The following is a 13,326-nucleotide window of genomic DNA, read 5'->3' as shown; positions in this document are numbered from 1 at the left end:
ACCTGGAATCAAAGGGCCTTAAGATTAACTTAGCAAAGACTAGGATTCTAGTAAGCAAGAAAATGGACAGGACCCTTCCCCCATCAGGTAAATGCCATGTTCAATATGTAGAAAAGCTGTAGGCAGGAATTCCATATGGCGTTCCCAGTGCAAGCTATGGACACACAAAGTGCAGTGAAATAATAGGAAGGTTATCGGAGAAGGCAGTGTTTGTATATGGAAGATGCACAGGAGCCATAAAAACTACAGATACTTGGGTAATTGATTTTCTTAAACACTTCAGAGGCTATTTAGAGGTAATGGATAGTTTCTGCTACCTAGGAGACCTAATTAGTTGTAGGGGAAGATACACGGAAAGTGTAATCACTAGAATAAAAATAGGATAAAGAAAATTCAGAGAGTTTTTACCTCTGTTGGTAACCAAAGGTCTCTTCTCCATGTGAACAGAAGATTGATGTATGTATACAAACAGCAATACAAGATAGTGAGACGTGAGCCCTGAATGGCTAGAAAGGAATGAAGCTAGTATGCTCCACTGGATGTGCAATGTCTGTGTACATGTGCAACAGAGTGCTAGTGTTTGAGGGAAACGTTGGGCATAAGAGAAATTAGAAGCAGTGTGCAAGAAAAAAGACTGTGATGATATAGTCATTTGATGCATATGAATGTAGACAGTTGCATACAGAAGTGCCAATCATTTAAAGTGGATGGAACTTGTGGAAGAGGGAGACCAAGGAAGACATGGGATGAAGTATTGAAGACCGATTTTAAGACATTGAAGCTTATGAAGGAGATGACAAAGGTCTGTGATATGTGGCACATTGCTGTACTCAAGAAGACCTGTCCACTACAGCAGAATTGATATCAGTGCTGGTGCCACATAAAATGCATTCATGCTGGTGCCACATCAAAAGCACCCAGTACACTCTATGGAATGGTTGGCATTAGGAAAGTCATCCATCTGTAGAAACCATTCCAGAACAGACAATGGAGCTTGATGCAGCCCCTGGCCTTACCAGCTCCGGTCAAACTCTGGCCATCCAGGTTTTCCATCTGGCCCAAGCAAGCATGGAATTGTGGATGTTAAATGATGATGATGATAAATGATCTGAGATTTACAATGACAATTATAAGGTTGGAATTTTGACTTCCATTGAATTGGTTTCTAGATTCTCTGATCTTTGGATGAATCTAATTTCATTGGTCTGATGCAACAGCTTCTAAACTGGAAGCTGAAGCAAAGTATACAATGAATTAGTCATTTCTTGAAATTATTGAAGTATGAATCAAGTGTTTGAACTAAATGAAAGCAATGCATTGTCTTTTTTGACTGTTTATTTCATCTTATCTAGCTGTATTCTTTCTGGCTATAGTAAGACAACAACTTGACAACAGCAATGAGACAAGTAATCAGTCCACTGTTTTGTGTGAAAAAAAGTTCTCTGTTTATGTGTAATTTTTGTATCCTTTTAGGTTGCTCTTGCTTGTCGTCATCGAATTGCAGTTAAAGATAAAAAAACTAGTCTGGCAGTTCCTGAAGTGATGCTTGGATTATTACCCGGAGGTGGTGGAACCCAGCGTTTACCTCGGCTGGTAGGTATAAAGTTTATATTGCTTATCAATTGGTAGACGATAGTGACAATAATACTAAAGGCCTTAGTTTTGGTTTCCTACATTTTGAGTTCAAGCTCTGTCAGGATTGATTCTCTCTGTGATTCTTTTAGTGTTGACCAGCAGAGAGGCCCGGCATTGCTCGGGATTAAAATGGCACAGTTTTTCATTGTTTTATTTGTTTTGGTAATGTGACTGTGGCCATGCTGGAGCACCGCCTTTAGTCACAGAAATCGACCCCAGGATTTATTCTTTGTAAGCCTAGTACTTATTTTAGTGGTTTGTTTTGCCGAACAGCTAAGTTACAGGGATGTAAACACAGTAGCATTGGTTGTCAAGCGATGGTGGGGGTACAAACATAGACACACATACATGTATATACATACATACACACACACACACACACACACACACACACACACACACACACACACACACACACACACACACACACACACACACACACATATATATACATATATCTGAACGAACCATGTCATGCTGTATTGAACTGACAAAAGGTAGGTTTCTTACCATTGTCAGCATTAATGCACCAACGTCCCATTCTGATGAAACTGTAGGAGAGTTTTATGATGCCCTAGCACAATTAGTGAGGAAAGTACCAATTTCTGACAAACTGGTCATATTGAGAGATTTCAATGCAAGAGTTGGAAAGGACTATGTTTCATGACCTGTTTTAGGTTGACATGGGATTGGAAAATGTAATAAAAACGGAGTAGCTCTTTCGACGTTTTGCACTGACAACAATCTGGAGTTTAAGCAGAAAAAAAAATATAAAACCACCTGGATGCACCCAAGATCTAAGCACTGGCATCTCATAGTTTATATTTTGATCAGAAAATGTGATATAACTCATTTGTATATTCAAGTTTTGTGGTGAATGTGCATGTTTTACGGTTTATGTTTTTTGCATATGTGTTTCTATTTGTATATACATCTATCCACGTATGTATGTGCATGTGCATATAGACTACGTTTTGTATATCCGCGTATGTATGTGTATGTGCGTATAGAGATGTGTATATGAACATAATGATGCGTGCATTTTTGCATATGTGTTTTTACTTGTATATATGTTTTCCACACATGTATATGCATGTGCGTATAAACTACGTTTTGTATATCCACGTATGTGTGCGTGCGTGTAGAAATGTATATATGAGCGTAGTGATGCGTGCATGGGTATATATGAGTGTGTATGTGTGTGTATGTGTAGACATGTACATATGTGTGTTTCGCGAAAGCGAAATTGTGATGGCACCTGTGCCCAGCATCGCCTTTCTGGCACTTGTACCCGCGGCATGTGTAAGGACTTTCGAGCGAGAGCGTTGCCAGTGCCCCTGGACTGGCTCTTGTGCGGGTGGCACATAAAATACACCATTTCAAGCGTGGCCGTTGCCAGTACCTCCTGACTGGCCTTCGTGCCGGTGGCACATAAAAGCACCCACTACACTCTCTGAGTGGTTGACGTTAGGAAGGACATCCAGCTGTAGAAACTCTGCCAAATCAGATTGGAGCCTGGTGTAGCCATCTGGTTGCACCAGTCCTCAGTCAAATCGTCCAACCCATGCTAGCATGGAAAGCGGACGTTAAACGATGATGATGATGATGAATCTCTATGTGTTTGTGTTTGTACTCCCACCATCGTTTGACAACCGATGTTGCTGTGTTTATGTCCCCATAACTTAGCCATTTGGCAAAACATTGATAAAATAAGTACTAGGCTTACAAGGAATAAATTCTGGTGTCGATTTCTTTGACTGAAGGCGGTGCTCAAGCATGGCCACAGTCACATTACCGAAAAACGTAAAACAATAAAAAACTATACCATTTTAATCCTGAGCTATGCCAGATATCTCTGCTAGTATATTATATACATATTGAAAGTATTAAACTGAAAGTATTACCTCACATTACAATAGACATGTTATTGTTTCACTTTTGACACGTAATACTGAAATACTGTAAGAGATAAGATATTGCTCCAGGCTTGCTTTAGGCAAGAATTGAAAATTTATTTGGCACATGACACTGCATAGACCCTAAGTAAGGCATGTGTAAAATTTGCATGAAATCGGTTGGGTAGTTCTGGAATTTTAGTGATGCCCACATACAGACACACACCACACACAGACAGACACACATTCTCAGTTTTATATCTATAGATAAAGTAAGTACTTGGAATATATTGGGATTTTAATCAAGAACACCTTCCCCTATATATTCTTCCAAATATTAATCTAAGACATTGTTATTTAGAAGTTCTGAAGTGAAGCTGTGAGGTTAATGACTACATGATTACAAGTTCAAACCCCTTTTTGAACACTCTTTCTGTTATTGTAAATGTTCACCAATGTATAGTTATGTAATGATTGCTATCTAAACTTTAGTTCTTGAAATGTTCAGAATTACTAAGAAGCAAATTTCTATTTCAAATCATGATTTTCATTGTAGACTGTGAAGGAATATTTTATGACAATTTTTAGTAATTTTTATTATTATTTTTTAATTTTCAGATTTCAGTTCCAAATGCTTTAGATATGATGCTCACAGGGAAAACTATTAGACCTGATAAAGCTAAAAAGATGGGTCTCGTTGATCAAGTTGTTGATGCCCTTGGTAAGTCAAGTATCAATAGTGTTTCACATCTTGAGGGTGCGTAATGAGTCTTGGGTGAGAAAGTAATGCATATGTCTAGTACAGAGTAGTAAACATTACTTTGTAAGGAAGGTGGCATTGAAAGTGGTGAAGTCAAATCTCAGTACACAGGATATCACAGAAGAGATGATAAAAGAATGAATTCATTGATGATCTGCTGTATCCCTGATCCATTAAATCTATGTCACCATAAAAATAAATGACCATCAACTTAGATAATGATGGCAATGATTATCTACAGTTTGTACTGATTTTGTTTCTAGTTGTGCACCACTGACATTAACCCCACCATCCCATCTAACATATCCAACAATCAAAGTATTGTATAATATTTTATTTCTCCATATTATTCACTTGATTTATTACTTGAGTGTATCTTGAAAACTATTGAAGCTAAGAAATCCAAACTTTTTAGTAGTAACATTACAAGCAAAAGATTCTCCTGAAACTTTTCTTTCTGAATAAACTATTTGGTTACATGCTTGATGAACTATGGTTCCTATAAAAAATGAAACCAGTTATATGTGAAATTAAATAGAAATATGGCATATTTACATAAATAGTTACATTGGAACTATTTCTTTCAGAAGCTAGTTGGTGTTGAATATATAAGTTAAAGCTATTGTCCTTGACACATAAATCACATAAATGTCCTTGTACATAAATCAAAGTGAAGTGTAATTGCTTGCATAGTGTTACTGAGAAGAAAAGCATGGAGCTTCTGAAGAGAATGATTGCTGTCATTATTTTAAAGATAACCTTTATCTTTATTAAACAGCTATACTATACTGTCACTATATTGTAGAGTACAGATATTGTCATTAAAGTGTATATTTATTATACGAATGTTCTAAGTTTACTTTATTTAATATTCCACTATCATTTTCTATTTTGAATAAGATTTTTCATGTAGTAGAATATTTTTACTGTATTTGTGTGTGTGTGTGCACGCACAAACATGTTCTTCACTTATACATGTTTAAAATTTTGTTGTTGCGGAGATATTTATCTGAATAATTTTATATAGATAAGCAGCTTTGAATAATTTCTTTAATAAAGGCATTGTATGTCTGGCATATCATTTCTTTTATTGGTTATAAAGTTGTAGGGGGGAAATATAGTTTACTAAATTGAACAAGAGCTTAGCTGATATTTATTTTACCAACCCCCCAGAAAGTTGGAAAATAAATCAGGCACAGTGGGATTGTACAACAATATTTTTTTTTTCTCTAGTAGCTTATTATTTCTGCCAGTCTACAACTTTTGTAGATATTGTATAATTGAGACGGCCCTTTCAGCATCCTTTGGGCCTGAGAAGTCGCAAATTGTTTCTTGTTTATTTTCCAGTAAATAATGAGTTTGAGATAAGAATGTTAATATAATGCTTACCAACCACATGCTTCCAGGTTCAGTTCCACTGCATGGCACCTTGGGCAAATGTCTTCTGCTGTAGCCTCAGGCCGATCAAAGCCTTGTGAGTGGATTTGGTAGACAGAAACTGAAAGAAACCCATTTTGTATATATATATATATATATATGCATGTATGTATGTATATATATGTTTGTGTGTCTGTGTTTGTCCCCCCAACATCACTTGACAACCGATGCTGGTGTGTTTACGTCCCCGTAGCTTAGCGGTTCGGCAAGAATGGCCGATAAAATAAGAACTAGGCTTACATTGAATGAGCCCTGGGGTCGATTTGCTTGACTAAAGGTTGTGCTCCAGCATGGCTGCAGTCAAATGAGTGAAACAAATAAAAGAATAAATATATTATCTAAAATATTAAACTATTCTTTTTTTTTTTCTTTTACTTGTTTCAGTCATTTAAATCCAGTAACATATTTTCCCTTTATTCTAGGTCCTGGATTACAAAGTGCTGAAGATGGGACATTAGCATACTTAGAGAAGATTGCTGTTGCTGCTGCTAGGTATTATTTAGGATTTCTGTTATTTCTAATATGAGTAAAACATTAAGAAAGCAACTATATGATATATACAGTACTACAGAAGTAGAAGAGTTTGACAAACACATTGCCAGTATAATGGAAAAAGAAGAAAAGATTGCAATAAATTTTATTCAGTAATTGATGTTTAAATTAGAATGTTATTAAATTCTTTATTATCTAATTCAGTGTTTCACTATTCCAAGTTCAAATCCATTGAGCTTTAATAACTAAACAAAAACAGTTGGATGATCAATATTACCTTGGAATCATGAAGATCCCCACTGAAAACTTCATGTTGTATGTAATCTTTGAAGGAAAAGGTGTCTTGTCAAAGTTCAGATATTTCTGGGGTTGACTTTTTTGTTTAATCTTGTATAGATTGTTAATGAAACAAATACACCAGTATCTCATTTTATATTTCTTCTGTACAAAATCTCATTTTAACCAGTAACATTTTAACCAGCAACACTCCCTTATTTCATCTGTAAAATGTATAATATATATGTTTATTTATGTACTTTTGTACAAGATATTTAATACTGTTATCAATAACCATTAATATCTGTAGCCATCCTCTCATTTCTAGAAAACAACAAAAATCCTTGTATATGGAGCTGTTCATTTCACAGTTCTAATAACAGGATGTTTTCTTTGTCACATGCATGTGCATATGTCCAAGAGGCAAACAGGGGTGATACTATGGCTTGTGCAGTGGCAGTTTATCGGCTGAGTGGGTGGGGTGGGGTGCACATGTCTTTTGTTTCACTTATGTACCATATGCTATATTAAGAGTATTTGAATGTGTTGATGATATATCATAGAGACTATGTAGAAGAATTTGAATTTATAATCATGACTTCCTTACTTCCCCAAGAAACAAGTTCTATGACAGTGAGTGAAACAACTTAATTTTTCACAGATATTCTCTTCATGAGAATGTTGTTATTAAGGTAAGAGTTCATCTATCACATGATATTCAAATATCTCAGCCAGAAATAAGATGTATATCAACAGCTTTAATTCACAATGGTGCTGAAGGAAAAGTAAGATCTATCAATGTGAAGTTAAAAATTCAACATTTTATTTTCCATGCTTTCCATGAATTAAAGTCAAGACCCACTAATGGTTATAGGAAAGCTTAATATTCAATTTTAACTACCCAAATCAATATAATATACCTTCCCATTGCTTGGCAGTTTCTGGAATTTCTTCCTTAAATTTGGAACTCCTGTTAAGGAACCATCTCGTTGCTACATTACAATGCAATAATAGATTGCACTCTTTTACTTGTTTCAGTCATTTTGACTGTGGCAATGCTGGAGCACTGCCTATTAGTCAAAGAAATCAACCCCTGGACTTATTCTTTGTAAGTCTGGTACTTATTCTATCAGTCTCTTTTGCCAAAGCACTAAGTTATGGAGACGTAAACACACAAAGATTAGTTGTCAAATGATGGTAGAGGGACAAACGCACAAATATATACATCCATCCATCCATCCATCCATCCATACATACATACATACATAGGCTTCTTTCAGTTTCCGTCTACCAAATCCACTCACAAGGTTTTGGTCAGCCCGAGGCTATAGTGGAAGACACTTGCCCAAAGTGCTATGCTGTGAAACTGAAACTAGAACCATGTGGCTGGGAAGCAAAGTTTCTTACCACACGGCCATGTTTTTTTTCTTTTGTAAACTTAATATCTTTTTTGTTAGGTATTACTTCCAGATATTCAGTCTGTTTTCATTTTCTGAAGCTAGTTCTACAGGGTTCAATATCTCTTGGTGCCAGCACTTCAAACATGAAGAAGACTTCCATTGGTATTACCCTTCGTTCTTCTGTATGTCTCATCTGTAACTGGTTAAGGTGTCTCTTATGTTCTGAACGTTGTCCTTTAATTAAATGCAACATGTTACCTAATGTTTTGATTACACAGCCATCCTCCTAACCTTCTTTACCATTTTGTAATTTTTAAAATGAACTTTATCTCCTGCTTCAAAATGTTTTGTAATATTTCTTGTATTTTCTTCAAATGTATTTTTGTCTTTATATGTATTTTTTCCTGGCAATAATTTACCAAAGATTGCTTTTATTTTACATGCAAACATTAACTCTGCTGGTGATTCCTGAATTAGTATTTGGATTTGACATTATTCTATATACTCTCAAAAATTTTGTTAGTGCCTCATCATTATCTAGTTCATTCCTAGCTTTTCTTAGAGCTCTTTTGAATGTGTCGACAAATTTTTCTGCCTGCCATTTGACCTCAGGTGATAGGGTGGGGTAAAGATGGGCTTTATGGCATGTATTTTGCAGAAATTTCTTAATTCATATCTCATGAATTGTGTCCCATTATCTGAAACTAATGTGTCTGGAACACCGCATCAAGCAAATAACTTGAATAGGAACTTTATTGTTGTCTTTGCTGTAGGTTTATTACATCTGCATACCCCTGGCCACTTTGTATAGCTGTCCACAACAATTAGATAGTATGCACTGTTCACTGGTCCGGTGTAGTCAATATGTATCTTGGACCATGAGTTCTAAGTCTTTGTGCATAGACCTAGTTTGTGCAAGAGTATTTGCAGAAACGTTTAAAAAAATTTTCTCTTTAACTCTTCAGATGAATTATTTTTAGAGAGACAACCATTTACGTTTTTACAATAGAGATTTATAGGGAGGTCCTGTAAATTGAATAATTCTACCCAATTGGTTCCAAACAGATTGGTTGCATTTTTAATGATGAAGACTTTTGTCTTGCATATTTTCCCTTAAAATGTGACATTAGTCCATATTTCGCCTATGAAATGTAATTTGTCGCTCCTCACACTACAAGCAGATTTCACTGTTTTTCTCAACATAGGTTTCCCTATTTTCTTCCATGCATCCATATTTATTATTGAAATATCTCTTCCAGTATCCAATTGAATATGTATTCCATTTATTTTTACATGTACGAATTTTCTTATTTGGGAGTCGATTTTTGTTTCTGCTGAGAGCACTCTAGGATTTTTAAGGTTTGACTTTCGTAATTTTGTTCTGCTGGGTGAACTATAGTGACCAATCCTTTTGTAACTGTAACATTTTTGATTATTAAATGGACAGTCTTTTCTGAAATATATGCCCCCACATCCATTACATGGATTAGGACATGGCGCTCTTTTTTAGTTGTACTTTTCCAGTCAGCATATCTGTATTTTTGAGGAATCCTAGTCTTGAATTTTTTCTACATCATGTTTCAGGTTTACTATCCTTTAGCATTCTTCTGCTATGGACTGTAAGGTTAAATCTTGGTTCGTTTGTTCCAATTTAGAAAGAATTCTTGCCTGAACTTCTGTATCTTCATTTGTTGTAAGGCCTTGTACAAAAATCAGACACTTGAACATCCCAGATGTAAGTTCTTATAGTTTAAAACTTTCACACATCCTGTTGACTGTTCCTGTCATCATCATCATCATCATCATCGTTTAACGTCCGCTTTCCATGCTAGCATGGGTTGGATGATTTGACTGAGGACTGGTGAACCAGATGGCTACACCAGGCTCCAATCTGATTTGGCAGAGTTTCTACAGCTGGATGCCCTTCCTAACGCCAACCACTCCGAGAGTGTAGTGGGTGCTTTTACATGCCACTGGCACGAAGGTCAGTCAGGCGGTACTGGCAACAGCCACGCTCAAAATGGTGTATTTTACGTGCCTCCTGCACAGGAGCCAGTCCAGCGGCACTGGCAACGATCTCGCTCGAATATCTTTACACATGCCACTGGCACAAGTGCCAGGAAGGTGACACTGGGCACAGGTGCCATCACGATTTCGCTTTCGTTTGCCCCAACATGTCTTCGCAAGCTGAGTTTCGTGTCCAATGAAGGAGACGACGTTGGCATGGGTGCCAGTCGTCGAATTTAGTTCGATTTCGATTTCACTTGCCTCAACAGGTCTTCGCAAGCGGAGTTTAGTGTCCAATGAAGGAAAGGTACGCCAGCCCACTTATGTTCCTGTGTATGTGATAAAATCATCATTCTCTTTTATTGTTATATTCTAACACTCCATTCAAGTGTTAAATAGAGAAGTTTTATCACTGAATATGTTAGACAGTAATTCTATTGTTTCTTTAAAACAAATTTCATTGGGATTTTTGGGCAATATGAAATTACAGTAACATTCATGCTCTAACGGAGCTAATTTTTGCAATAACAATCTCACTTTTTGTTCATCTGACCATGATTTGCAATCTTGCTTAAAAATCTCCTCATACCTTCTGTAATGCAATGCAAAATTTGTACCCTCCTCTGGGTTATAACTTAATTCATTAATCTAGTTCAAAATGCCGTCTGGTGAAAATGAACTTGCCTCATTTTTGGACTTCTTTGAATATAGCTCCAATAATTGTTGTTGTTGTAGTTGTTGCTGTAATAGTTGCTTCTGCAACTCCTGTTGCTGCTCTTCTTGTTACTTTTGCAACTATGCTATGGAAGCTAATATGTCTTCCATTATTTAACAAGTTGTATCATGAACAAATTGTTAAATAACCTACGTGAGCTTCAAAACCCTCATTGCCAGATGTTCTAATGCAGTTTATTATGTACAATAAAGAAAAGCAGACAACAGTAAAAAGAGTGTAACAAACTAAATAAATCTCTCTACAAACCAACAGTCAATATTCCTTATGGACTAACCAACTTCACTGTGAACTAACATGAACTTTGCTCAACTCTGAACTCTGAGCCCACTCAGATCATTACTATTTATACTTTACTCAGACCAGGTTATCTCTCACAAGTGGGGTGTTGTAACTCTCATCACAACAAGGACAAATGTTGAATGTTCGTAACTGCAAGTTACACAGCTCACTTTTCGAGAACCCCGCTGAACCATCCCCGGTAATGTTCTCTTGTGTGTAGCAGTAATTCCCCTTTTTATGGCTGCCGGCTTGTTCATCTCTCATCTCATGATTTCCATGTGGTTGCACGATATTACCTTTGAGAGTTCTGTCTACATATCAGGATACCAATTCAGCAACCCAATGCAACTATCACATGATGCAAATAATATTTTTTTTTAATAAATCCAGTACACTTATTATCTCATCATACCATACAAGTGTAAAGCTATATCATTATGTACCAATGTAAAAATTATGGAAAGAATAGTTAGGGGAGAAAGGTGTTGTTGCAGAATCATTAAGACCTGCCAACTTTAAAAATTATAATGACTTAATCTGAAACTGTTGCCATGCAAAAGTCAAGTAAGTGTTACATTACTTCTAAACTGACATGCAGGTGCAGTAAAATCATGGAACATATGAAATAAAAATGTTTGGATGATATGTCAAGGCATTATTCTCTACTCAACCAAGTGACTATCTAGCAGAAGGCATTAGATTTATTTAATCCGCTGAAACAAGATGCTGTAATCCACTGTTAATAAAACTGTAATCAATTGAAGAAGTCATTTGTTATCAGTGGCTGATGATAAACATCAGCCTATAAAAGAATTCTTGAGAAATTATATCAAGTATGCAATAAAGGTATTTAAGATGCTTAGGAAGTTAAATGTATATGTCTCATTGGGATTTAGAAAAATTGTGTCCAAATGTAATTAGGAAAAGCCATAGGATAGAAAATGAAACAGTTTCAATCAGTTATATCCTTCTACAAATGTTAACATATAAATGTGGGACATATTGATTTCATTAATCAAGGTATTGATGTATTGGCGGTATTCTGTGTTTATTCCCATAATCTCTTCTCTTATAAATATTGTCCTTGTTCTTAGTCTAAAGAAATAAATATTTAATTTTCATTATCAGAAATCTTGCAAATAATGGTGGTAAAAGGGCACCAAGAAAGAAAAATCTCACTGACAGTAAGTATATTTTTATTCAATATAACCAATGAAGTATTTTTTTTTTATATAACCTAATAGTTTATTCTATTTATTAACTTACATCAAACCTGTTGTTTTCTAAATGATAATTATATAAGCAATAACCTCAAAAGGCATGTCTGTTGGTTTGATTAGAATTCTTTGAATGAAAACTTCTTCCCCAGAGGCACATCCAGTGATGATGGTAGCTGTTATCACAGGTGATAATGTCTTCACAATCAACCTTGTCCCATTGCGTAATATAGAAGCATCTTGATTTCTTAGAAGCATTATTAGGATTCCTACCTTCAGAAAAAGTTTATGTGAAGTTCCAGGTAGCTCAAGAGAATTAAGGAACTGTTGGGTAATGGACAGCTTGATTTTCATCAAGGACTGAATCAACTTAATGACAGTTGGAATCTTATTCATTAATTCATGGTTAATCCTTGCTACTGTCTCATTTTTTGGAGTAAGAATTGCCCTTTCACACAACCATTTATGTAAATTATAATTAATACTTAAGTCTGGAAATACCCTGTTCTTCATTTCAGCTGGAGAATTCACCATGATAGCAATATGAGCCAAATTGATATCACCATTCCCATCAAATGGTACTTTCCCATTTCCTAATTGGAGGAGCCAGGTTGAAAAGTGTTCTGCACATGGTCCCCATGTTTTGCACATTGGTCCCCATGTAAGCTTGCATGTTAGTATTGAAGGGGAATTTCTGTACTTATTCCAAAGACATGAAAACTTAATGCATGCTTTTATTTCATCCAATCTTGTTCATCTCAGAATGACTGGTAATGTCTATCTGAAGTCTCCTGATAAAGCTAATGTAACTCCTCCCATAGATTTATTGTTACCTCTTATGTCCTGTAAGGTCTTATCAAGAGCTTCCATTGCACCTCTATATGACCCGGTGCATTCATCCTAAATGATCAGGTGGCATTTGTGCAACACTTCTGAATCTGAACCTTTGCTTATGTTACAAATTGGATTGTTATTTGTGACCAGGTGTAGTGGCAATTTAAAAGCAGAATGAGCTGTTTGTCCTCCTGGAAAAATGGTGGCAGCAATGCCAGACAATGTTACAGCAGCTGCAATTCTTTTTTGTTGCCTTACCTTGGAGAGAAGCAATGTTGTTACAAATGTTTTACCTGTATCACCAGGAGCATCAATGTGATGTCATAATTTCTCTCTCTTACTATGCCTCTTGAAGTTA

The 13,326-nt window shown here is 35.9% G+C and overlaps 1 protein-coding gene across 1 annotated transcript in view; it reads left to right on the top strand.

Annotated features, from left to right (window-relative positions):
• LOC106883270 (trifunctional enzyme subunit alpha, mitochondrial) overlaps window positions 1-13,326 on the top strand; it is an 84,184-nt gene that overhangs the window by 42,886 nt on the left and 27,972 nt on the right. The window contains exons 6-9 of the mRNA XM_014934213.3: window positions 1,474-1,593; window positions 4,149-4,251; window positions 6,150-6,219; window positions 12,046-12,101. Of these exons, the coding sequence (XP_014789699.1) occupies window positions 1,474-1,593; window positions 4,149-4,251; window positions 6,150-6,219; window positions 12,046-12,101 (349 nt within the window). The remainder of the gene's footprint in view (window positions 1-1,473; window positions 1,594-4,148; window positions 4,252-6,149; window positions 6,220-12,045; window positions 12,102-13,326) is intronic.

Source organism: Octopus bimaculoides, chromosome 19, assembly GCF_046866305.1.
Source record: "Octopus bimaculoides isolate indiv1 chromosome 19, ASM4686630v1, whole genome shotgun sequence".
In the NCBI taxonomy this organism is placed as follows: domain Eukaryota; kingdom Metazoa; phylum Mollusca; class Cephalopoda; order Octopoda; family Octopodidae; genus Octopus; species Octopus bimaculoides.
Note: the sequence above shows the minus strand (reverse complement) of the source record. Positions and strands in the feature narration are given on the sequence as shown.